Source organism: Anas acuta, chromosome 6 (assembly GCF_963932015.1).
Source record: "Anas acuta chromosome 6, bAnaAcu1.1, whole genome shotgun sequence".
In the NCBI taxonomy this organism is placed as follows: domain Eukaryota; kingdom Metazoa; phylum Chordata; class Aves; order Anseriformes; family Anatidae; genus Anas; species Anas acuta.
Window position 1 is genome coordinate 38,910,226 of NC_088984.1, and position 27,081 is coordinate 38,937,306.

At 38.4% G+C, this 27,081-nt stretch overlaps 2 protein-coding genes across 2 annotated transcripts; one reads left to right on the forward strand and one right to left on the reverse strand.

The window, feature by feature from the left end:
* Positions 1-1,411: 1,411 nt before the first annotated feature.
* On the reverse strand, positions 1,412-9,644 carry TYW5 (tRNA-yW synthesizing protein 5). The gene is made up of 8 exons (XM_068686641.1): positions 9,512-9,644; positions 8,879-9,033; positions 6,113-6,182; positions 5,215-5,259; positions 4,589-4,726; positions 3,882-3,969; positions 3,245-3,361; positions 1,412-1,772 (listed from the first exon to the last, which is right to left on the reverse strand). The coding sequence occupies exons 1-8, from the start codon at positions 9,596-9,598 to the stop codon at positions 1,516-1,518; spliced, it is 957 nt and encodes a 318-aa protein (XP_068542742.1). The 5' UTR covers positions 9,599-9,644; the 3' UTR covers positions 1,412-1,515.
* An 86-nt stretch (positions 9,645-9,730) lies between these two features.
* On the forward strand, positions 9,731-15,677 carry MAIP1 (matrix AAA peptidase interacting protein 1). The gene is made up of 5 exons (XM_068686642.1): positions 9,731-10,081; positions 10,762-10,833; positions 12,534-12,660; positions 13,574-13,724; positions 15,537-15,677. The coding sequence occupies exons 1-5, from the start codon at positions 9,731-9,733 to the stop codon at positions 15,613-15,615; spliced, it is 780 nt and encodes a 259-aa protein (XP_068542743.1). The 3' UTR covers positions 15,616-15,677.
* The last annotated feature ends 11,404 nt before the right edge of the window (positions 15,678-27,081 follow it).

Genomic DNA, 27,081 nt, shown 5'->3' on the forward strand with positions numbered 1-27,081 from the left:
CCTAGCAAACACACACAAAAACTATGTTGCGTGCATCTCTGCAGAACAATTCTTAAGGTGCCCTCAACATTACAAACCTGACAAAACCAGGAGGCTTCTCCAGCCTAACAGACACAGAGATTCTGTCTCAGCAGTATGCACAAGCAATCCTTTAGCCACAGAAGTTTCGAGACCTGTTTGTGATCCTAGATTTAAATTCTGACCACAGAATGTGCAATGATGTCCATCAGAACCGCTTGGCTGGTTCAATTCATGCCTATTCATTACGATGGCTGGGTGCCTATTCACAGGGCAGCACACTATTTTTACTGTGTTACACTGCCAAGAACAGGTTTATAGGAAAAATATGCAGTGTTGCAAGCCCCTGCTCCTCAGGAAATGTTTTTTGCTTTTTTTTTTTTTTCCTTCCAGTGCTTTATTAACACTACATACCTGTTTAATCTAAGAGCTACAGTTCTTAAGATAAAAAGAAAAAACCTGCTGGAAGTAGCAGACTGATGTAAATGTTAGGTAAATACTGCATTTCCCAAACTGCATGGTAACAGATTTCAAAGGGACAAGCAAAACCTTTTTTTTGTGAAATATCCATCTTCATTTTACAAGGCTTCTGTAAGCACCACAGGCTGTCAAAAGGTAACCACCTACAAAAGATGCAATGCAACCTCCTTTCGTATGTTAAGATAATGCATCTCAGATACTGCTCCCAACAGACTCTACATCTACTTCAGTATTATGATCCTCCTTTCAGATTCTCCTGCTGAAGGTTGATAGATTTCTGGGCATGTTATTTGCTAGTATTCTACAGCTGCAGAAACAGAAGCACCGCCTGAGTGCACTGGGGCAGTGACTGTGGGTGCAGCAAACAAGGTTTCCTGCACAATACCTTATTCAGCTAGCAGGGGGTATATTATCTCATTGTGTTCAAGCTGCTACAAAATTCCAAACAACTTCAGAGGATTAGCTTTAGCTTCCCCTGCTGTGCCCCCTCTCACACGCTCCTCTCTTCCAACACAAGAGCAAGCAGGAACTCCCCACACCTCCAGGCCATTATTCAAAAAGAAACCACCACCATTACCACCAGTGGCTGTCTTAGACCTCCACAGAAATCTGTGGCTTTCCTAAACTTTAGTGTAAGCAGGAGCATTCAGGAAGGTGTATCATTACTTCTAAGCATACACTCTGTCAGCTCCATCCAGATGCTGAAACTTTCATTCAGAAAAGTTTAAGTAAATAACTTCAAAAAAGTAGATTTAGAAGTGCAGGCACTACAGGTGTATGCCTCATTACAGAAAAGAGATCGTCTCCCAGTCAAGCACATTGTGCACATCACATGAGGAAAAGAAAACCAAGAAAAAAAGTCTACAAGGTAGACGTTTTTTTAAACTTTATTGATAACAAAATTTATCAACATTGTTTTTTAGCCTTACAGGAAATTTATTTGTGTACACATGGCCAGTTTCTGTATTAACATATGGTTCTCTGCTTTCACAGGAGCTTGCAACTTACAATGTTATTTTATCCATAATCATTCCTATAGGCTTTTTCTTGGATCCGTGACACCATTCTTCGAGCATAGAAATCCCTGTATTCCTCAGGTAGCTCTTCAAGTGTTTTCAAGGCCCTGTCCAAGATCTGTATAGCTCTAGAGGCTACCATGGGATCTTTATTTCCATAAGTGTCACTCTTATCATAGCACTCAGCAGGAAGGTGCTTCCAGAAGACATTCACTGCCACTCCAAATTCCTCAGAAATTACATTGTGGAACCACAAAGCTGCAGAAAGAAAATGTCTAAAATGAAGACTGGCATCTAAAACTTGTCTGTGACTCATGACAAGTGCCAGAATCACCAAATCCAAATCTAGTTGAGGAAAAGCCTCAACTACTGTGTTGTTTTATTTATGGATACTTTTTCATAAATCTACTAGTATATCACATTGTACCAAATTAATGAACATTTTCAAGACATTTTCATCCATCCACAATTTCAGGCAAACATAATTACTGAAGTAAAGAAATACTCAAACAAGTGGTAAGTGTGTAGGACAAAAGTAAGGCATCTTCCTTGCTCACCTCACCCATCTCTATTCTGCATTCACATATCTGTTTTCACAGAAAAAGTCCCTGACCTTGCACACATTGTCCAAACATTAATGTAAACTACTGGTGTCAGTCAAGTCACCCATGCAAGTTACTAATCTCTGGATAGTAAAGTCATGGGGCTTTTCCTTTGCATCATGGGTGTGGTTAAAATTTTAAGCTAGAAGACAGAATGTTGTGCTTAGACACCAAGAGATTAAGCTGCAGTAAGACATCAAAAGTTTATTCTGATAAATGAACCAAGAAGTTTGTCAAATTAGCAACTGAGGCTGCATCTATTATCTCCATAATAGCCACATCACTTCTTAAAGATCTCCTTTTTTCAGTGTTAAATATCCCAGTACTCCAACAAACCTAGCACAATTCTATAAACTTAAAAATCCCTGTACTCCACTAGTTTTTAGAGTGCTGAGTGCATCTAAGTTTGGACCAGCACACCTATTGGCAAAGATAAACGAGTACCTGTATTGCATAGAAGATGTCTGTGAACAATAGATATACCTTTAACTGCAATGACAAGATTTATTCCAAAGGAAAGAAACACAAATGGCAAGCTCAAAATTAAGTAACCAGTTCAGTTCTAAGAATCTATTTTAAAATCTTCATGGAAAGCTACTACCTTGTTTACTGGCCTGTTTATACTGCCCAGATAATATGAAAATGAATAGGATTAAGTACCTACCACAAACACATGTCAAATTAAAATCTTAAGTAGGAATAGCTCAATAGCATTGATTCAAATGCCTTCCCCTCATCACCAGAGGTGCCATCTCAACCCAGGAAGCAGATTTAGCAGATTTGTATTTTGTTTGTGCAGAAAAATGATTAGTCTTTCCATTCCTCAGAGGAGATTATAAATGGCTGGAAGGTACTAACAAGTCACATGCCTCACAGTTTCTAAGTGAGGGAAGAACAGAAATGGCACTTGACTGAAATTCTGTTATTAGAAAACTTAGATCACAGAAGTAATTTATCTTGTGTTAGGCTAATCAGTACAGTTGGAAAAAAAATAAACAAGTTTTGCCAAAATCCTTAGATGCTCCTACTTATGACACAACAATGCTTTAGCAATGCCATCCCTAGAAATAAGAAGTTGCAAATAAAGCTGTTTAAAAACACACCACAGTCAGGAACTATGTTACATACCTGGAATAAATAACACATCTCCTGCTTCTAGGTAACACTCATAGCGCTTGGCTTTCACAAAAAGTGGATATTTCTCAAAGTTTGGGTTATCAACATCCAGCACCTCCGATTTAGTACCTAGGAAAGTTTTCAGAAGTAATGAATAGACAGTCCGACTCCTCCAAAGACTAACAAAGCATTTACGCACTGCTGGAAATGTCAGGTCTTGAATACAGTTTAATATTGGGTTATTGTTCTTTAACTCCTCTAAAAATCTGGCAAATCTGATGGCACTCCTCATTTACTGAAGAGGCATATTCTCCTGTTGTCTGTGTTTCTCCTATAACCACACCCTTATGAACACTAAAAGACATTTACTCTGACATTTAAAATGTCATTTTAAATCTGGACAGAGCACTGAACTCCCGTTAGGTGGAGAAGACAGAACCAGGTAAAGCTTCAGTGCTCATTTTCAAGTTTCCTAGCTTGCCCCACTACAATTCTTAGCTTTGACTAAAGCAAACTGCATCAGAATAAGGGACCAAATCACTTTTTATGTCAAGTTGTTGGTGATTTTTTTCCTATAGTGCAACACTTTTAAACCGGAAAGCCAACTATGATCACCAAAGTCCAAATGAGTTGTACACAGTATACATACCTGATAAATATAAATATGGTACATCTTGAGGACTATACAAAACAACTCGTTTTCTCCCTGTTACTTGGATTAAGAAGTTATCCATTACCTGAAATGAGCAAAATAGTAAAGAAGATGTCAGCCAAAAATTAAGAATGAATACATAGTCTGTTAATAATCTAAAAACAGTGTCAATATAAAAAAGGGCATTAAAACCATCATTAGAATTAGCTAAAAGAGTTTCCACATAGAGTTAATCCAAAAAAAAAAACCCACAAGAATGAGAGTTACTTTTTCTCCTAGCTGTGCATTCTTCACAAATACTCTGTTTGGAAAAAAAAAAAAATACTTTCTGAAGCTTTACTTTTTTCCTTGTACAGGGATCAAGTTTTTATACCTTAAAACAAATTTACTACACTTTAGATAATATAAACCAGCAAAATATATTAGGATTTTTTTTTCCAATATTAAAAGAATTTTTCTTCCTACTAACAATGCAAAAAAACCTTTCCTTATAAATAGGTATTCAGAATTGCACTGTATAATGTTAGAAAACGTTTGTTATTAGGAGCCTACCACACCAAAGTAACAGACTGCCCAAATCACTGTACAATTACCAATGAGACATTTTTCATGAAACAGATCTTTGTCAACAGAAACTTGTAACTTAGTATCTCAATCCCTCAACATCATCTGCAAAATTTTATGCTAATCACATTATTACCTACATCATAATGGGTCCATAGCTGTAATCCTGCTGAGCTGATGCGGAATACACTAGAGAAGAACTGTTCCTTATCAAAATACTCTGGAATCTGAACATCGTCTGCCAAAACAGGAAACTGCTTTCTGATATCTGCAACATCCTAAATCAAAAAGGACAAAAACTTTGAGCATTATCTGTGCGCACTTAAAATAGGAGAGCATCTTACTAGCACCTTTCCACCATAGGGAACACAGGGCTAGAACATCAGCATTAGCAAATAACTGAAAATAATAATGCTTTTCATTCTTTCATTGCTGACTTGGTCACCAGTATTAATAAAAAAATCAGAGAGCTGCTTTCAACCATCACTGCTAGAAGTCACATCAAAAAAGTGACTATCAGAAATCCTTTTATATTAGCTTACAACAGCTAGAGAATAGAACAGGAAGCCCGTACTCTTCGGTAATCAGCTAAACTCCTGTAACAGCAACTTTTTGGACACTTAGGTTTAAATATTCTGACCTAAATCCAGACAGATTCCTAGCCCAAGTGATAATAAGTTTTATGCCTGTACTACACAGACAGTAGATGACAACAGACTTAAAAATATTCCTAACAATATTAGAACTGCAATCTCAAGTAACTCACCTTCCTAGCATCTTCACCTACTGATCGCAAGTAGTACTTTTCATCCTGTAGATAATACAGAAATAATTGTTTTGGTTTTAATATGAATTACAAATGCACTTAAATATTTACATTTTTTCATTAATCTAATTTGAGGTTTTATTAAAATATGATACAAGTAGATGACATTCACAAACTCAACTATTTTGTTACACTGCCTTCACTCTACTGCTCCCTGCTGTTCATCTCAAGAAATGGGAAACATCTATTAACTGGGTAGAAGTGGGAGACTTGTCAGCTGCATAAACATTGCTTTTAATGTATTCAAAGCAAATGCAGATAACTTAAATTCCTCATAATGCTGATGCAGAAACACTCTGTCAGTTGGCTTCGAATCTTACAGCATCCTATTTACCATACAAGGTGAAAAGCATGTTTGGTTTCAGGAAGGTTTGCTTGCTAATTAGTTACCTAAAAAATCCACACTTTGAACATCACTGTACAGAGATTGCCTCAAGTTTGCTACTCAAAAGTTATGTTACAATAAATCTGTATTTGCAATTCAATAGCAGATGTAATCGAACTCTAAAATATCTTCATGACTTTTTATTACAAAAGGACTTAATTATACACTTATTTTAAAGCAAGGTTTGATTTCTTAATCTGTACTGGAACTTTTTCTCAGGTAAACAGCCTTTGATAATAGGAACAGGACCATTAAGTCAATCGCACTGTAAACAGGCAAAACAATTTCTGAGAAGTTACTTTCCCTCAAGTTCTTCCCTTGGCTCCAAGCCACACAAACCAGTTAAATCTAAGATCAAGTGCTTTAGCGCAACAAGACTTAAAATTCTTTTTTTTTTTTTCCTCCATGTACTGGGAAAACTAATAGAAGGAGCTATGACACTAAGGAAGTTACCTCAGAAAGAAAGTACTCCTTGTGTTTGACTTCAGCTGCTCTTCGTACAAATTCATTAAAAGGCAGAGTTCTGAAATACAAATATTCAAATTCATACAGTGAATCAATGCAACAACACATGGTCTAAATCATAGGCTTAAAATGCTCTCCTATCGCATCTATTCTAACAGAAGATGCAATACAGTTTTTAAAATTTTATTTATTTAACATGGTGATTGAGTGTTTGCAGTGAATGTTAAAGGTAGGACTAAAACAGAAATCCTGTGCTACAAATCTTTCTGCTTTAGTAAATTGCCATATTATAGATTCAAACAGAATCATGTAATTGTTGAGCCTGGAAGGAATCTCTGGAAATATTTCAACACCAAATTAGGTTTTTCATTATCTCCAAGGATGGAGACATGCCCAAAAATACTTTGACAATTTCTCTTACAGTATGTCATTTGTATGTCATTTTACTGCTCATTTGCAGTGCATTTCTGCAAATCTGTAGAAAACTTCAGTATCAAAAGAACTACTAGGCTAAAGGGGAGCCACTCTGTCCAAAACAGTTTTAGGTATATAAACAGAAGCTGAACTTCAAGATTTTTTTTTTTAAATGAACTATCAGAAAAAGTAGAGGAAAAAGCTGTGGGTGATATACGTATTTACTTATGCATATGTATACATATGCATTTTCTTCTATGAATTTATTTATGAGCAGATAAATATTGCCATGTGTAGAGCTATTAAATTTATTCCTGTTTTCTGAATGTATCTATACAGCTATATTTGCTACCTCATCTAGGGAGAAGACAGGACTTTTAGTATTTTCTATGATTTCCTTAGAGATTTCTTAGAATTTATTAAACGTTACTTCAGAATATTAAAAAAAAAACACACACCACACATTATAGCTCATCGCTCTGAAATCAACATTACTATTACATGTTTAAATAAGAGCAATTTTTCATAAGGGCTACAGATTCTGTCCTTAGTTGATAGCTGGGTAGTAAACCAAACACACAAAGTGATACAATTGTTATGAGTGTTGTGAATTCGATGTTATGTTCACTGAAGTTACTACCTCACATTAAGTGCCACTGAATAACAACTACATTACATATAAATGTCAAGTCTCAGAGCAACCACCAGTTGCTTAGGATTAAGGAAAGGCTCTCCTCAAGCAAAATTGCTCATGATCCTCTACTTACACCTTCCACCAGAATACAACCCGCATCTCACAGTACTTAGACCAATTCTCTAAACACTTTAAATTTGTTTACAATAATTGAACCCACTTAAAGTCAACAAGAAAAAAAATAACAACAAAATAAACCCCTCTGACTTCAGTTGAACAATTATATCCTGTCCATTTACAGTTTTACTGAGAAAGAGTGAGAGCACAGCTCCACAACAGATTAAAGTGATGCGTGCTGGTACTGCCCTTGCTATTCATCCTAGTCATTTTATCTCCTACCTGTTCTCCACTAGCAGTTACTTGAGCTAATAGTGAACCTGCTCACAAAGCTAAAACAGAAAGACACGCTTCTGTACCACACCACAATACAGCTGAAGAAGTTCCAAAACCAACACAAAAGCAACACAGACTGCAGTTACATTTACTTGCATCGCTTTAAAGTCATAGAACCCCACATTAAGTCTTCAGCGTTGCTCTTCTTTTGATTCTACTTCTTCTCCCTCCATATAAAAATAGGGGGCTTACTGTGGAAAGGGTCAAAGCTTCCTGAATTTGTAGTGAGTTAGGTTAAAGTCACTAATTACTAACACCTGCTATAATAAAGCACCATCAAAGCACCTCCACATGGCTGTCTACAAAACTGCTAGAACTAGCACAGCTGATCAACTCACAGTAAGAGATACAACAAGAAACAAAACAGAGCAGGGGAAAGGAAATAGTTATTTGGTACAACCTGATTTCAAAGATTCCAAAGTTCATTGTGCAGTGAGCAGAATATAATATGATTAAATGGTATTTTTCCCCTGAACAATGGGTAACACTCATAGGGACTTGTAGCTTCTTACATGTACAGCACATGCTTCTGCTTTCTTAGAAGTTTAAGAAACTGAACACATCATCTTTCCTCTTCAGAAAAATAACAAGCAACTAAAATAAAGGCATTTACCCTGGAAGAACAATACAACAAGTGAGATTACGTGAACTCTGAAGACAAGTTTCATCAGCTATGCAAGAGGAATTTCAAGGGAGATCAAGGGTTTATGTGAGTTTTATCAACGTTAAAGAGCTGGTGAAAGATATGGTATCCAGTAGCTTGAACATAATGGGAACTGCAAAGGCTAACTTTAAAAGGAGCTTAACTTAATTACTAACATCCCTCTGAAGTGGAATACCATGCCTGTCATATGCCAGCATCCAAAGAGGTTCAGATATATAGTGAATCAGAAACTGACACTATTCATTAACATTGAAAAGGCACCATACAATTAAAACAGACTAGCACATCGTCTAATATTAATGCCAAGCACAAATTTCCTACAGGAATGCTCTGTCAAAATCTCTTTACATAACATTTCTCCAAGTCATCATTTTCAAGGTCCTGCTTGTCACCTTCTTTTATTCAGTATTTATTCATGGCATTGAGATATTTGTGGAATAAACGGAGGGGGAAATCAAGGACAACATTTGGGTATGCTATTGAAAGTTTTCTCAAACTAGCTACACGTTCTCACCCTCTGCTTGAAACTATGCACTGTATCTCTGGAAGTTAAAAGGCTTTACATATAAAAGATTTTGGATTGAAGTACCTATAAACAAAGTTCTTACTGAGGAAATCCATCTGTGGTACTGCAGAAACATGAATCTTTACTTCTTTAGATCCTTCGGCTTGGCTCAGGTAATCTACTGTCCATTTGGTTATGCAAGAGCCCAGTTCCATTCCTTTCAGCACTACTGGCTTTCTCTAAGGAAGAAAAAAAACAACAAACAAAAAAAGGAAACAAAGAATGGTGATTGCATCCAGTGGGGGGAAAAAAAAAAAAAAAAAAAGATTTTAAAACTAAATATATGCAAACAACTCGATTGAATATCACAGTCGCAGCTATTCGCGACTGAACAATGTGGACTGGAATGCTGAGTGTTGAAACAAAAGGCAGGAAGTCACAGAACTGCTTCTCTATTTACATCCTCTTCCATAGCATGACAAGGAAGAACACGGAAAGGCAAAGGCAATTTTAACATCTGTTGTATTCTAGGGCCATTGACAAATCTAGCTAGGCTAAGGAACACTTGCAGTCATTCTAGCCTCAGCTAAGCAAAAAATAACTGAGACCATTAATTTATGGCATAGGCTGTGAGCTATACTGCTGGGGAATGTCCTCAGAGCCTCAGGCCGCGCGCAAGCAGCCGAGCCCCGAGCCGAGCCGCTCCCGGGGCCATACCTGGGGGTAGATGTCCCTCAGGAAGCGCTCCCGGCCCACACCGCCCAGGCTGGGCACCGCCACCGCCTCCTGCCGCGGCCGCGCCATGCTGCCCGCCGCCTCCCCCGCCCAGGGCCGCCCGGAGCGCAGCGCGGCGGCGGAACCGCCGGAGCCGCCTCGGTTTCCCGCCGAGCGCACGGAGCGGCCGCGCTGAGGGACGGGCGGGGGACAGCCGGCGCCATGATGGCGCTGCGCGGCGCCGCCGGGCCCGGGCGCTGGCTGGGGCGGGCGCTCGCTGCTCCGGGGACGGCCCGCGCCCCGCCGCTCGCCGCCGCGGCCCCGGTCTCGGTCCCGGTCCCGGCCTGGAGCTGGGTCCGCCGCCCGGCGGGGCCCCTGCCGCTCGGGCCCGCCGCCCGCTTCGCCAGCACTCAGGGGCGTGGGCCAGAGGCCGAGGGGCCGCGGCGGCGAGTGGTGGTGGTGCGGATCAGCAGCCCGCTGGCCTGGCTGCGCAGCCGGTGTTACTACCTGCTCATCCGCCTCTACTTCGACCCCGAGTTCAGCGTCGAGGAGTTCACGCGGGGCGCCAAGCAGGTGAGGGGGCGGGCGGGCTGCCGGCTGCCCCCTCGTCTGGTGTTGAGACCTTTAAAAAAAAATACACATTAGTTGCAGTGTGGAGAACTACCTGTTTTACTTTGCTCTGTTCTTGTTTATTTTAAGGCCTTAAACATGCCGTCAGCATTTAACAAGCACAATGTTTGCACACACAGAGGTGTTTCTGTATGTAATTATACCTACAGAACTGATGAAAAAGGGATGTTGTGTTCCTCCAAGGTTTAGGGACTAGACTAGATTTTTTTTTTTTCAGATATGAGCTTCTGTTTTGACTGACACTGCACTGGGAAAAGGTGCAGGTTGCGGAGGAGAATATTTACAGGGAAAGACATAGTGTCTGAATTACCTGCAGAAAGAAAGAATAAAAACAATTCATAGGTTACTGCATTTTTTTATTAAGGCATTCATTTGCCTGCAAAAAGTTTCATGCTCTAAATAAGGTGGAAAAGAAACCTTATGTTTTTATAAGCTAATAGAATAACTTTTTCTTTTTTTAAAAGCTGGAGGGATCCCATATCAATGTTGACATACTGTGCAAGTAATGAAGTCTTAAATCATGGAATATTTAGATAGCCTGTCCTATACTGATGGATTTGTCAGAAAAAAATAAGTTAATCTAAAATTCATGTTTTATTTCTCTCTTCTTTTTTTTTTTTTAGGCATTTTCTGTTGTTTCACAGCTGCTGTCTCAGCGTAAACTTGATCTGCTAGATGGACTTGTGTCATCAGAGGTAAGTGTTTCCTGTCTCTAGTTCTGCCAATTGATATTTTCCATTATGAAGCAACGTGTATTCAGCCTGTCAGTATTTACAAGCATTGCCAGTTTGGTTTAATTGGGGAAAAACAGCATAACATTGAATAGGTGATTGTCTTGCAGGTTTTTGTTTAATTTCAAGGCATGAAAATTAATCTAGAGTTACTGTATAGGAAAAAACAATAATAATGTCCTTGCCACTAAGCATAGGGACCAATTGCCAAAAAGATTGCTGGTGTACCAGAAGGGATTTGAAAGGTGATGGATTCTGGATTGCAGGTGGATTTGCATACCCCTGTTGGTGTAAGCAGATAGCTGAAACTGTCAGTGTGTGCACCAGAATTCAGATGAAGGAACTAATTCGTGTTCTTTCTTGCTGCCCCAATACATTCCCACCCCAGGCATCTCATACAGCTAATTCTTGGTCTCAGCTGGGAGGCCGCAGTCGTTAGTCATGGTCACAGGGACATGACTGACCTGGCTAGTTAAATAACAGTGTTGTCTGCGTTCTATCCCTTTGTGAATTCTTAATTGCTGAAGTTCTCTTGGCCTTCCCAGTGGACAGAAGTAGCAGATGCATCAGATTCATGTGTGGGAGATGCCTCAGAAGGAGTCTGCCCTGTTAATGGATGTCAGCTTGGCCTGTTCTATTGGCACTCATGTCTTTGCAACAAAAATTTTGCCACCGTTCTAGTACATCCCCACTGGACAATCTAATCTCCTGTTTAAGCAGAGATAGGAATAAAATGTGAGTAATAATAATAAAATAATGGTTTTGAAAGAGCGTCTCTTCTTCCTCTGCTTGTCTTAAATTCTTCAGGTGATTAGGGGTAATATTGCTCCAGAGATTCATAACGTGTGCAGTGGCTGAAGCTCTGAAGCACTACTTCATTGCTTTGTCCAGTGGAATTTATACCTACCATGCACTAGAGCCAATGTCTTCTAGTGAAGATGCCTCTTGCTTCCACATGACCTCTGGATTTGCCTATTTTTCCAAAGGGGCAATTCCAGTTGGGATTAAAAACTGAATACAGGTTAAAAACGTGCTGCATGGCTTCATCCTTCTTGGTGATGCTTCTGTTCACCACACCCTTTCTACTTAGCACAGTTGTGTAGATCTTGGGGTGCTTAAATACTATGGCTGTGAATGTGATGTGCAACTTAAGTCCTAGAGGAATGGTTTTCCAGTCTTTTCTGATTGGCAAATGTCTAAACATTTTCCAGTGGGAGTGTGGATCCTGAAATGGCAAACATAAACTTAGTGGTAATGGAACAGATTTACAAAGAAATTTGTGAGAACTGAGAAATGATTGAATCAAAAGCTAAGAATATCCCATATAGAGAAGTCAGCAGTGTGAAGGCAGAGTGTAAGTATGATTGTGGAAGTAAACTTAACTGGTATTTTCTGGGTTTACATGCATTGCTTTGAAACTTCTGTTTTTGACAGTATCTTTTCTAATGATTTTTAAAATATTCTCATTGGTTTGAGTATTAAATGAATCTTGTTTAATATTGTTAATTAGGGCTTGGGAGAGTCTGGTGCTTTTTCACTACCCATGTTGTATGTTATACAATGTTATACAAATGCTATAGCAATAGGTTTCATTTTATTAACTGTAATAGATAAGGTTGCTACTTCAATTTCTTAGTGGAAAAATTGAGTTTTTCTGAATTTAGGTACTTAATGTGCTGAAGGAAAAGATTTCCTTACTCTCTGACAACCACAGGGATGCTTTAGCAGCTGACATTGATGCAATTATGTACACGACAGAAGGAGATATTCGCATTTACTACAACGATGATGGTACGTTTAGAATTCTAAAACATCTCAGCGATGGGCAGTCTTTTTCCTGGTTTTGCTCACAGCAGGCATTCTCTACAGGGGTGTTTTTGCATCCTTCTCATTCCTTGTTCTTCTGTTTATAGTTCATCTGTATATATAGTTTTCTGATTTCCTTTTAAACTTGTTGTTAGTAATTTACTATTTGTTACTGAGATACTGTTTTGACTTCTGTAGGTTTTGCTCATTCCTCTTAGCTAATTTCAAGTTTAATTTTTAGTTCGTAATCTGAAACCACTCAGACAAATTACTATAAAATTACTATATACAGAAAGCTGTTTGCTTCAGCAGTGAAGATATATCTTCCAGGAATAATAATGAAGTCTAGACAAATATTTTTTTCTCTCTTCATATCTATTCTGCTTTTGTGGAATATGCTTATAGGGCATTGATTTTCTTTATTTAAAGTGATGAGTTCAAACAAGTTTCTCTTGTTTACATGCCAGTATTACATGTTCAGTTCTGTCAGGCACAGTTGAGGTGATTCAAAGACTACCCATGGGTCTTCCAATAAACGTTTCAAATTCTCAAAGCCAGTGAGCTTTTTTTTCCTGCTTTTGAATATAGAGATTTTTTTCTCCACTTTGCTCCTAAGTATCAGTTCCTTTACTCACTCTTGTAGTATCAATCATTGGCTTTGGACATCATGATAACCTGTTTTTTTATACAGTTTTATTGTTTACATTCTCAGGCAAAGCTCATAAATTACATATTTCTACTGAGTTTATTTTTATTATTGCTAAACAGCAGGAATATGGTTATAAATGGCTTTATTGTTTATTATTTTATTATACATTCTTTTTGGCTGAAGTCGGTTACCCTTCCTCAGCCTCTATTTGACCAAAATGACATCTATGTTATGCTTTATTTCCAACAGGCAGAAAGTTTGTTAGTATCCTGATGCGTTTCTGGTATCTGAATGGAGCTAACCTACCTGATGAAGTACCAGGTGAAACCAAAGTTTTCCAAATTGTGTTTGGAGATGAAAGCACAAAAGAAAAAAGGCATCTTTTAACAGCGAACTATGAGTAAGTCTCCTTGCCCCTTGTATGTACGTGGGCTAATTGTATGGAAACTAGTTTGGCAACTGAAAACATTCACACTGTGCCACTGCAGAACTTGGTATGTTTTAGGTTGCCTCGTTTCTAAATGAAGCTAGCTCTCATCCAGCTTTCCAGTCCCTATTGTAGGGCCAAACTTTTAAAATACCCTTTAAAGTCATTATGTTATTGTCTTGCTTCTGAGTTGAGATTAATGGAAACTCTTTCAGAAGGAGCAATATCTGTAGCACTGTGTGAGTCTTCTGATGCTTTCCTGTGCTGCTCCTGCAGCTTTCAGGAAGGAGGCCAATGTCAGTCCTTGGTTCCCATTTCTCGTAGCACAAGTAACAGCAGTGCAGTCAAGTGAAGCAGTCAAGTGCAGTGCTGTTGACTTATTCCCTGCACAGAAGTCAGCAGTTAGCTGAAGTAAGTATCCGGTGAAACAGGAAATTATTTAGCCAAATGCTTTCTGCAGAAAGAGCAAAACAAGCATCACTTGGTGTTCAGGTAATTAATGCCACTCTGATCTAAGCCCTTAAAGCTCATGTTAGTTGTGTGGATGTATCTTCATAGGAATTATTATAAATGCCTCTGCTAGTGTACTAATGGCAAATAAATGTGGAAATATCTGCACAATTTGTGAAATGTACTGAAAATAATTCTCAGAAGTTGGAAAAAGTGAGGATTTTTATGTGAGAAATGCAGTATAATCAGTTACCTCTACACCCATATTTGAAATGGAGAGGCTGTGGGGGTCTAGACAATGAGAAGCTCAAAAACAAAGGAAATGCTCTGAGGCTACCAGCAATTTTTGCCTGGATGGATTTTCTTGGATCCATCCATTACCCAATTTCAGCATCTTCTGTGCAATTGGAGGCTTCTGAGGTTACTACTTACCTCAAGATCCTGACTTTAAGGCCTAAAGTATCTGTTCCTAATTCCCAGCAGAGCAGTCGTTGCAGGTAGATAATACTTCTATCTACTATGCTGACCTAAACTTAAACTAGCAAAGATACCTCAAGCTTTGGAAGCCTAGTAATAAGTATTAGGATGTCTGGAGAAGACAGTTTTGAGGAGTGGATTGACATATAATAGTAAAGCAATGATGTTAGAGCACTCTTGTTCACAACATGTGTGTTACTTGGGATTGCGAATATTCAGCTTGAAGCTCAGACTTGCCATTAGATGACAAGCAGTCAAAATTGACGTGCTCAGGGAAGAAGGCATTAATGACTACAAAAGGAAGATATAAGATTCTTTGAAAATAGGGGTTGAATGTCCTCATTTTCCTGTCAACTGTGGAATTTACTCTTAGGTTCAGTACTATTACTAGCCGGATCTCTGATGTGTTTCTGAAAATGTATTACTTTATTAGTATTTAAAGTGTAATTCAGTGAAAATGTTTTTTTAAGGTGGAATGCCTAGCACATGATTTTGCTTTATAATGCAGTTTGCATCTTACAAAATCAAAACCCTTTATTTAGAGATGAGCTGCTACAAAGCTATAGTCTTGGTTACTGGTATGAAAGCTGAGTGCTGTTTTGATATCAGGGTCTTTACTGTTGATGCTTGATCCTGTCTGAGACCTGAACTAAAAGACCGAAGTTAGTGCACTTGGTTTCTTGCTAAAGAATTAATTTTGATCTTTCATTTTGAGGCATAAGCATCCAAGTCTAAAGAGCTTTCACAGAAATAACATTGAAGTAAAATATTTCTTCACGATTTCTTGTTGCTGTTACTATCTCTTCAGAGATTAAGTAGATTTTAATAACTCTTCACTTACTATGTTGCCTTTTCCAGATTCCAAAGGGAATTTACAGAAGGAGCAAAACCAGACTGGACAATTACAAGGATTGAGCATCCAAGGCTATTAGAATAAATACTTCTACAGTGTCTTTACATTATGACCATTATTAATTATAAATATTCTGATTTAACAAATATCTGACGTTTTTGGTGTCTTTTTTGCTCTTCCCCCAAAAGAGAAAAAGAAATTAGAAACAATTTTGGGAAATTAAATATATGAAATTAACGCTATGCTGAAGAATTACAATGAAGCCTTTTCCCTGGAACAGGCTGGTACAGGTTTAATTGGTACTGTTGCTCATTCAAGGCACGCTTTCATCATTGATGGTGCATTTTCACGTGGGCCAGTATCATGGGTATGCTGACTTATGTTCTGAGACGAAATGGTACTACACGAAGATAAACAGCACTTTCATGGCTAATGGCCCTTCCGAGTTATTTTCATGTATTTTTTTTTCCCTGTGGACTTTACAGTATGTAACTGAATAATATGCAAGATGAGCTAGAGGTAGATGGACTTCTTAGATTGTCTAGCTTCAACAGTTTTGAAGTAACTTTACTCTTGAATGTATTTTAGATTAAGAAACTTAGAGCTGTTACTAATGTTCGGTTCAAAACTGGAATAAGAAAAAAAATTAACAATGCACTGGGAAAATAGATTAGAGTTTTTTTGATAATAAAAACAACATTCCTTTCAATTCATTAACATGCAGACAATCCCAAGTTCAGAGGTTTATGATAGAATAATTGGTCTAAAACCTGAATTTAAGAGGACCTGTCAGTGTAGCTAAATTAAGTCCTCTGTTGGAAATGCCTGTAGAAGAGACAAGCAAATTGTTACAATTGGATTTTGCAAATTGCCAATTTCTGAGTTCTCATGTTATCTGTTTGTGGAATGCAATTCCTGGTCTTCACAGCTTGAGATTTTTATATGCAGTTCAACAAGAGTTCATAACAGTTTTCATATTCCTCATTTCAGCTTTAATGATAAAGCTAACTTTCTACCCAGGCATGTTTTAGAGATCTGTTCAGTGCTTTAAAAATGTAAGGTATAATTAGTGTGATTCACAGTAAACAAAGTTCCAGAGTTCAGTTCCATTGATGGAATATCTTAATGGCGAGAACGTTTAAAGCTTATCAGTAAGTTTTCATGTGAAATACTGACAAGGTAGTAACAGTATTTTGCTCTTAGCAGCAGCAACCTAACTTTATAATGGAGAATTTTAATTTAGCATCTGGACAACTTTCAGTATTGACAACCTTGTCTTCAGGGGAGAAACACAATCTTGTGTTAAAATTGCATATAATTGTTTTGTATGTGGTCAGTCTAGAAGTTCAAAGCAAACTGAAAATTGTTTATTCTGTGGCAATTTGCTAGAGTGATGCTAAGTGGTAACGTCCAGTTAGGCCAGCCAATGGTGTGGTGTGAGGAGATGCAATCTTCAGCTCTACTTAACATAGTCACAGGAGAAATAAGCAGAACAGTAGTGAAGGGCACAGGTGCAATTTTAAAAAGTCATTTTTATGGAGCAAAAGAAGACAAAACTGTTTTCAGTGAAACAATCTGTATTCAGGAGTCTCTGCTTTTCGCATTAAAGAGTTTATCTAGAAGTTCTGGTATATCTCTTTGAATTGGATTATTTTATTTATATCTTTCACTTGATTAGATGTATCAGAATGACAGACCCTCCTGAGTGAGGAGGGATTGCCTTTTTATTACCAAGTGCTCCATTTTTGATAGCAAAGGCAGAGCAGCCCCTTCCATATGATTTAAAAGTGAAAAAATTCTTTAACACTTCGATTTTCTTCCACTGTAAAACGGTGACTTAATATAAACACGTCCAAAACTGATAACACAGTTTTGTTGAGGAATAAGATGTCATTGGAAATCTGCATGCTCTATGCTTTCAAAGTTGAGTTTGTCTTGCGGTTTCGGGGGACTTTTGGGGTTGTTTTTCCTTTAATCTCCGTTAACAAAATCGTCCTGGAGACTATAAGTCTCAGACCTGTAGTAGCTTTACATGAGCTACAGGTGACTGTTGTGTCAATAGCTCCTAAGAAAATGGAAGCCGTAACCAACTGACATGCTAATTTCAGAGAATAATTTGTTCTCTTTTCAGGAGAACTTGTTTTTAAACCCCACAAAGATTCTTAAAATACTGAAATTTTACAGGGGGAATCAAACTGTTTAGTCTTCTAGATTCATTATATCATTACCTTGCATTTCCCTCAACTCAAGGCATTTCAGATTTTCTACACCCTTAAAACTTGTCTCGTGCATTTCTTAGATGGCAGTGGGCACAAGCTGTTTGCTGTCATTGTACTGTTGGGAAATAGTACTGTACAGTGATACTGCTTTTTCAGATTTTCTCCATGTTTTGGCATAACACAAAATGGCTACCTTGCTTTTTGCTGTCAAGAACAGATTTTCCCGTGGGCATGAGATGAAATGAATACGTTTTAAGGGATCGAGACTATGGGAAATATATTTTCTCTGACGTCTCAACTAAGTATTTTTATAGGAGAAATCAAAATTTTATGGGATGACTTTGTAATGCAAGTCATGTTGTCTTCAGCCTGTGTTCCACTGCTGTCATTGCTAAGTAAATACTTATTTTTCATAATAAATGTAGAGCTTGATTGTGAATTAGGCAACCTTAGAACTAAAATTAAAAAGCTTACCTCCTAGCTTAGTATTCTACTAAAAAATATAGACACTTCTCTAGTCTTCTAATATTTATTATTGCCTGAATTATGATGGATAGCATAAGAATTAAAAGACCAAAATGCTTATTCTGCATATACATGTAACAGTACTGATGACTATTATAACCATACCAAGCTTTTGCTTTTTTTTTTTTTCCTAAACAGAGTTGAGATAAAGACGTGTGTGATATTATGACAGGTAGAATGCCAGTTGTCTTTGGTCTTGAGTTTTTTAATTCTTTTAGTTGTCTAAGGGATTTTTTTTCCATTTTTGTTAACTGTATTTGGCTTTGAAATACACTTTAACATTCACTGTAGTCATTTGTGTATTTATATAGACCTCCAATACTGCCGTAATCCTGAATGTCTACATTTTTTTCCCTTGTCTGAAAATCTTCAAGAGCAAGTTAATTGCAAGTCTTGTTCTTAAACCAGTATTATTTAGTGGACAGTGTTAGCTTGAAGAAATACTCCTCTTTGATGTCTAAGGCAAATCAAGAACTTCTGGTTTTTATGTTGCCAACCAAAACTAGGTACTCCAACCTCTTATTATCTAAACTAAGAAATGGATTTAGTGAATACATTTCCGTATGCAATAAAGATCATCCCAAGTTCTTCTGACAAAAAGGAGTAAAGGATTGCCTGCCTTATCTTGATCCAAGACTTTGCAGGTGAAGTTGAAGGAGAGTATGTTCCTGTTTTGTCTTGCACACTGTTTTCTAAGGTGAGGTCTAAGGATTTGGTTGTGGTTTATTTGCCTTGCATCTCCTTGCCTGACTTCCATTTCTGCTGCTGTAAATTAGGGATGGATAACAAATACAACTGTAGTTGCCTGCAAACTTTTCCATTCAGGCCCTCATATTTCTTGAAAACAATATTAACTAGGTTTGTTTGTGATTTTTAGGGTAACTCCTTACAACTATTAGCAAGGCTAAACCAGTGATTTACATGATACAGAGCACATTTGATGCAGTGCTTGAACTGGGGTTGGAGATGTGAAATACCACATAGTCACGTTTCTTTAGGTCCATGTGGAGTTTGGGAAGGCTTTATTCATTCATTCATCAGAAACTGCTTGTGTTTACTAGTTACTGACGTTGCTTAACTATAAACAGATGCTTGGTAGCTGCACAGCACAGCATGTCCAAGAAGTAGCTGGCATTAATGACTGTAAGAGGCATGAAGGATAAAATGGTAGAGGCACTGATTCCCATTTAAGTGCAGTTTGATTTAGATATATTGTGTTAAAGTTTTGTTCTTACTGGCTTTTATCCTATCAGCCATAGTGTCTTTGCTTGTGCAGTGCCTACCCTTTTTAAAGTGGTGAGTTAGCAGCATGAAAAGATGAGTTGTATATGTGAATTCATGCAGGTACTTCAGTGTCTGGCAGTAGCAAACCTTAGTTTCGTATTCACGTTTTAAAGTACGTTTATTATGTTGATTGGGATTCCTTTCTTTTCTGTCCCAGCATTGTCCTGTTTAATTTGGGGTCCATATTCAACTTTCTCCAGTCTTTAAAATATGCTCAAGCTTAACTTGAGTTTATGCTTAGTTAATTATTTTCTGGTCTTATAGCTAAAAAACTGTTTAGTACTAAAAATTAATTTTGTCTTTCAAAGCTGAGAGCAGTGTTTCTCTTTAGTGGTGTTGTGGTGCAACTTGTTTTCTATCCCATGTGCTCCAGCCTCGTTGGCTGCCAGTAGAGGTCTTTGAGATTCTTTGCAGGCTGTGTGCACATGATGTCTCCTAACTTACATGGGTTGGGGTATAAGCTTATGCAAGGGGATTGCTTCTGGCTTCATCCCTCTTTTGCACGTGGATATGACAGCTTTGTCTCTTGGACCAGGGATTGGAAAAGATAATTGGCTGTTAAAAAATTATAGGCATTGCCTCTGCAGCTGTGCTTTCATTCCTCTAAGGGAAAGGCAGCTGGCTTAAATGGAGTTGCTCAGTGAGTACTGACCACAGTAAATTGTAGGGATTTACTTCTTTGTCTTTCACTTTTTCTAGTGTTGATGTACTGCTCTTTCTCTTTTTCTTACAACCCAGCCATTTATGGAGATTGAATAAGTCACTGTGTACATCTGTGACACTGTTGAAAACAACCCACTTCACAACAATGTCTCTTAAGCATATTTAGTCTGAATTAAATGATGTATGCTTTTCATAATATAAGGTCCTCCTATTGAAGTTGATGCGAAAACTGTCATGGGCTTTAATGGGAGAAGACTAGTTTTTTTCTGCCTTTCACGTTATTTTATCAGAAATAGAGGTGAACTAAAATTAGACATGCTGTAGTTTCTCTTGCATGTTATTTCTTCTCTCTTCTGCTGCCACAGAACAGGACTCTTGATAGTGAGCTTGGTTTGATAGTGCTTAGGAACAGAGTGATATGACCAGGTCAGGCATAGCAAAGTATACGTGTAAGCAAGATGAGATCAAGTGGTGTAAGGTTGTCAGGTCAAGATTGTTCACATGGGCAAATCTGCCCTTTTGACATTGGAAATGTTCTGTCTATGATTTGCTGCTTCGCACCTGGCAGAGGAAATGGAGGATATAGCTCTTTGTCATGAGGACATGAGATTTAGCATGTTTAGGGAGACAAGTGGTGACTTTGATGTTTGTCTGGATTATATTTTGCATTTGACAGTAAGCTTTTATGTAACAAGCCGTACTTGTGCTCTGATTTGTGTATGAGGGAGGGATCTGAGTTGCCAAGATCAGAACTTAAGTCCAACCTTAAGGCTGCAGAGATCCCAGTCTGACTGGGAAGGAACAGGGGAGGCTTCCCAAGTAAATGTATGGTAAATCAGAGCACTTAGAGGCTGTTTCTGCTTTATACTAATTAGAAACTGGCACATCCTTAGAAATCAGGATTGAAAAGGGGCAGAAAGAGAAGAAATGCCTTGATAATCCCTCTTCTGAGCTTTCTGAAACCACATGACAAGCACAGCATCCATTACTTAAATATCAGATGCCCAATCTGGAACGAAAGCTTCAGTGGTACAATTTGAGCTCTTATTAAAGTCCCATTAGTTCCATTAAAGTCCCTAGTCTCATTAAAGCCCATGGGTCTGTCAGATTGGCAGTTTCTTGTGCTAGTGGCTGTAACACTGATTTGGGACCTTATACCTTATACTCTTGTCCACAGTATAGCCAGGTCAGTACCTGTGATGGTACTGACATCTCTTTTCATTCTTTTCATGCATATATGGTTTCATAAACTGATGAATATGAGTAACGGTTTGGTATTTTTATATATTTTTGGAGGGAACAGGGTTGAGGGACTGCAATATAAAATGAAGAACAAGCTAATGAAAATGAATTTGTGTGGTTCATAACTTGTCTTGCAAGGCGTTGAACAAGTGAACGTTTAATTACAGGTGTTCAGGGTGGAAATTAAGTCATGAAGAGGCCTATCGTGGATTGGCAGCTGCGTGAAATCTCATTTCTTACATATTCAAAGTGCATATGTTATTAATATCTGCAATGAGCTCAGTTAGGTGCTTTGTGCTTTTTCAGTTATCATTTGGGTGGCTTCAGGCTCATGCCCCTGTAGCAGGACCCTCTCAGCTGTTAGCCTGTTCCCTATGCTTTTGTCAAAAGGCGTAATTCCTGCTGCTGTCATTCAATCTCAGCCTATGAAATCATGGGGCAACCCAGCGTGGAGAGAATTAAACTCTGTGATTGCACTCTTGCTGTAACATTCTAGCTCTTGGTCACAAAGGAGAATAAAATGTTTGCACTTATAAAGACAGTGAGCCCACTGTGGCTTGGATTCCAAGCTGTTAGATTGGGTGTGTTCTTAAATGTTGTACCGTAGTGCAGTTTCAGAAGCAAATGAACAGGTGATACTGAATCCATATCAACCTTCAGCTTTGTCTCAGCAGAGAGCTCTGCATTAAAACAGTAATTACAATAAAATGTTTGGTATCCTGCTTTCTATTGTAAGGGAGGGTATTTTGTTATTCTATCCTTGTGATGTGCTTTTTTGTTTGCTTCTGTACTTTGTTCTCCCCTAAACAGCTACAGTTAAGGCTGGAAAAATTGTTCTGCTGCTGACAGTATAGACGTCTAAGGGGTTCTATGTCTTTGATGGATTCTTTGTCTGGTAAGTCATTTTCATATGTCTGATTATACTTTCAGATTCTGGATTGGAAAGGAGTTTTTTTTTTTTACTGAATGCCAGATTGATAAGGTTCATTATCTTTCTCTGCAGCAAAGGCTGTCGTTTCCTCTCCCAGTGTCTCTCCCAGTCAGTTTCCTGCCAGTACAGTGTCTCTGGGTACAGCTTGTTCACCAGGATCTCTTTCAGATCGCAACTTCTTGCTTTCATTTCACTTAGCATGTGGGTTTGGGGCAGGGGTAGCTGGATGTAACTTAGTCTCTGGATTGTACTGGAGATCTCCTTAAGGCTCCTGGCAAAAGCTATGAAATTATAATAGCAGAATTAGATGGAGGAAGGGGATCAAAGGTTGCTGGCAATGTGAGAGATTCAAATAAAGAAGAAACCGTGAATATTCTGACTGTCCAGAGCAGAAGCTGTAACAGCCCTGAGATGGAAGTAAGTTTAGAAAACCTGAACAAAATAAAAATATTGTGAGGGTCAGCGTTCTGACTGGATGCTGTTCTCTAGCTGCTGATCTCCGCTAAAAGTCACTTGAGTGTTTTTCTCAAATTTCAGTGTTGTACTTCTTGTTTGGACACTGCCTCAGAATCATATGAGAAATTCTTCTTTCTGCTAGTAGATTGGCAACCTAAATAAGAAACAGATTCTGTGACTGAATGATAAAAATACAATAATCTTTTCTTTGAAGAAGAAAGCTCCTTGAGGACTTACTGTGACTTGCCCCGGTTGAGGAAGTTTTCTGAAAACTTAAATGCAAAGATGTTTGCTGAAGTCTTTATTTGCAAGACCCCAGTTCCTTCTTTTTAGCTGCAGTCATTACCTTCTCATGAGGTCAGTATATGGAGTTTGCAACCAAATTTGTACGGTGGCTAATTAGAAGTTAACTGGTGATACTCAGTCTTGTGCTTCAGAGTGTCAGAAATTTGATCGTCTTGTCTCAAATATCTGTGTCACAGCCTAACAAGAGCTGCCTTTATGCTCCAGATAAGCCTGCTATATTTATATGGTACTGGAATAATTTCCTTTAATATTTCATACTTTTATGTACGTATTCCTGAACTTGGTTTGCAGGATTTCATTTCTCCTAACTGTTAAGTATAATAGCAAAAAGTACTTGAGATTTCTCCTTAGTGCTATTGCTGCCCCTGTGAGTAACGTTTTCTTTTTGTTTGTGTCCAGTGACACATTACCACTTTTCACTTTTATTTAACACTGTATGTTCTTAGTCTTTATACTATATTCACCATGCTCTCCCCTTAATTGTTCATTTTGCTTTCTTTATGACATATTAAGTAATCATTTCTTTCTTCTGTGCTGAAACATTGGAAAGATGATGCCCAAAGCTTCTAAAAAAAAAAAAAGTACATATATAGCATTCATTCAAAGTATACAGTATACGTTCAAAAATGCCAAAGAAGCATTAGTTTCCTGTTTTCACATTTCCATGAACTTCACTTCTTACTTATCTGTGTGTGTTTGCTAGGACAGACACTTGAAGTCAAAGCCTGTCTGGATGCAACCAATTCTAAAAATTGACCAAAGTGCTATATCACAGGTCATGCCCTCTTGTGTATGTCTCTAGTTGTATTCTTCCGTAAATGGTTTCCTAGCTTGCATTGCGGTTTATTCAATATGTAAAATGTGTCCAAGCACTAATCCAGACAACTGTGTGAGCACAAATGCTTAATTGTTGCCTTCAGCTTCTGTGATGTTTTATGAAGACAGTGCCCCTGTAACTTGCCTCTACATGATCTTCTTACTGATATGTATATATAATTTGCTGGACATCTGTTTAATTGTCCCTGTACCATTTGGGTGTAGAATAAGCTATATAGCAAAGAGGATTTTATTAGATCCGTTGTTTGCTTTCACTGTAGCTGGTTTGTAGGAGCTGAAGTGAGTGAATTTGGAATCCGTTTCACATCTCCTTTAAATTCTTATTTGCATTCCCAACAGGCTGTCTGTTTTAGTAGTCTCCTATATTTTTCCCTAGTGGACTGTATTTCCTGTTTTCTTTGTGAACAGCACCATATGTGATTGTTTTACCATTCTTGCTTTCTTCCTGAATGATCTGAAGAACTATTTTGGAGGTTTTATCCAGATTGTACATCCCTCTCCCAAGTATGTGTTAGCTCTCCATGTTCCTCAATTTGAAATCCACGTGCGTGCTTCCACATATTTCCATTTTCCTTGGTCACATTTCTGTTGCATTGCTTCGTGAAGTCCTGGCAGTGCTATTGTGATGTGCCTTGACTGAGTCCACAGTGATTTGCAACATGAGGGTATTGAAGAGAAGTGGCTCAATGCTGTAACTTCAGATATTCTTAACCTGGTAGTCCTGATTATCAATGAAGATCGCACACAAATGTTTTCCTGTGTTTTTTTCCAAATGCTGCATCCAACATAATTCATGAAGTGAGTCACTGAATGAACTTATAATTTATGTCATCAGGGCTCTTTTTAACTCTTCAGAGGGGTCAATAGGCCTAATGACTAATGACATAACTAATACATGACTAAGTGATTTGAATTTAATTCTGTGATTATGAAATTGTACATAATAAAGTATTTCGTGGAAGGAATGGAGAAGGAATTTCATGGAAGGAATTTCATGGAAGGTCTGGAGAACAAGTCCTACAAGGAGCGGCTGAGGGAGCTGGAGTTGTTCAGCCTGGAGAAGAGGAGGCTCATGGGCGATCTTATTGCTCTTTACAGGTACCTTAAAGGAGGCTGTAGTGAGGTGGGGGTTGGTCTGTTCTCCCACGTGCCTGGTGACAGGACAAGGGGGAATGGGCTAAAGTTGCGCCAGGGGAGGTTTAGGTTAGATGTTAGGAAGAACTTCTTTACTGAAAGGGTTGTTAGGCATTGGAACAGGCTGCCCAGGGAAGTGGTGGAGTCACCATCCCTGGAGGTCTTTAAAAGATGTTTAGATGTAGAGCTTAGGGATATGGTTTAGTGGAGGACTGGTTAGTGTTAGGTCAGAGGTTGGACACGATGATCTTGGAGGTCTCTTCCAACCTAGATGATTCTGTGATTCTGTGAATTTTTCAGAGTAACATCTAGGGTCCATGGTATATATATAGCTTGATACCTTGTACTGTAGAGGAGACAATAACTGTAAATAGATTATTTTTTTCCAAAGTACTTGGCATCCTTAGACACAAAGGCCTCATCTAGTCAGCTGCTTAAATGCACACCTGGCTTCAAGTAGCCTGTGGGGGGACTGCATTATGTGTTGAAGGTAAGTATTTGCTTAGTTTGATGAATGCCAGGTGTACTTCATAGATGGAATTCAGTCCTAATCAAGCAAACAAATCAGAACTGTCCCTGAATTAGTCCATTCAAGTCAAGCATTCCTGGCTGGACTTCCTTCCATGATGGATTGGAATATACCTGTTATAAACAGGCTACAGCAAACTCAAACCTGAATCACACAGTATCTCCTGGGAAAGGAAGCAGGAAATAAATGTTACTGTCAATTGTTATACCAAGCTGTCAGTCATGTTTGAAGACTCTGATGTTGATATTGCACTACACACTATGCTCTTTGAGCTGTTTTAAGTCCAGATGTGTCCTGTGTGCTGAGTTAGGCTCTCAAGACAGTATTTTCTATTTTTGATCAATATATGGGGGGTGGTAAAGAGAAAACCATGTACCATTGTGAGTAGCATTGCACACTGCAAGAACATAATTTTCAATCACAGTTCTGTATTGGAATAAACCTACTAAATAGTTCTTCACATCTGCAACAAGTAACACTAAATATAATCTCAGATATTGTTCTTCCAGGATGGAGATAAAATGTATTGCTTTCTAGAGAGCATTCTGTTAGGTGCTGCAGGCAGTGGAAGTCTGATCATTGTCGTGTCTCTTGTATTTTTAGTGTGTATGGCAACGAAGGTAAAATTTACATTTTTAAGTCTCTAAATTTGTCTGTAGGACCTGAGTTAAAATTTTCAATACAACACTAATACAAGAACTCAAATCCCAGTTGCTGAAAGCAAGTATATAGTAATCAGACTTGTAAAACAAAGCACTTTGGATTTCTAAGTTGCTTATACCCTTTCAAAATGTGACTTGTGTATTCTCCTTGTAAAAGTAAAGGCAAAGTCATTTGACTTTTTCCAAAGGCATGAGCGTGTAGGGTTTTTCAGTGACTTAGTGAATGGCATTATGCAGTCGCACTGCTGAAGTCAGCTCACATAGGACATGACTCAATACCCATTCAGAGTCTTATAAATGCCTCCCTTTGATTTCGTTGTGCTTTAGAATGGGCTGCAGTTCACTAAGGAGCCTGAGCACTCAATAATATCAGGTGTCCTACCACATATTCAGAAGAATTACTGTGGTTTGCATAGTTTTGAGCTAAGTTTTGCAGATGTCTAGAAATGTTGGAGTTTTGTTCCACAAACAGACACTCCTGCCCCTGACCAGAGAGGCTGTCACATTGAAGACTTTATAATTCTAGTTTTAGATTGCTTTTGTAAGTGTGAGTGTTTCCCAGTTTGGTGTGTTTTAAGAACTGCTTGGAACATGTTCTCCAGTCTTACTGTGCATGTGGATTTGTCACAGATCAGGAACAATGACTTACCTCTTGTTTCTGAGTGCAGTTCAAAGCTCAGCTTCCCACGAAACCAGACCCATTCTACCCTTCCATGGCCTTGGAACAGTAAAATGGCCTCTAAAGTGGTACGTGGGGACAGC

Coding starts and splice junctions, on each gene's coding strand:
- TYW5 (XM_068686641.1), bottom strand. CDS start 9,598: ATGGCGCGGCCGCGGCAGGAGGCGGTGGCGGTGCCCAGCCTGGGCGGT. Junction 9,034..9,511: donor TGAGGGACATCTACCCCCAG/GTATGGCCCCGG, acceptor TTTCTTCCTTAG/AGAAAGCCAGTAGTGCTGAA. Junction 1,773..3,244: donor AGATGTGTTATTTATTCCAG/GTATGTAACATA, acceptor TTCTTTCTGCAG/CTTTGTGGTTCCACAATGTA.
- MAIP1 (XM_068686642.1), top strand. CDS start 9,731: ATGATGGCGCTGCGCGGCGCCGCCGGGCCCGGGCGCTGGCTGGGGCGG. Junction 10,082..10,761: donor TCACGCGGGGCGCCAAGCAG/GTGAGGGGGCGG, acceptor TTTTTTTTTTAG/GCATTTTCTGTTGTTTCACA. Junction 10,834..12,533: donor ATGGACTTGTGTCATCAGAG/GTAAGTGTTTCC, acceptor TTCTGAATTTAG/GTACTTAATGTGCTGAAGGA.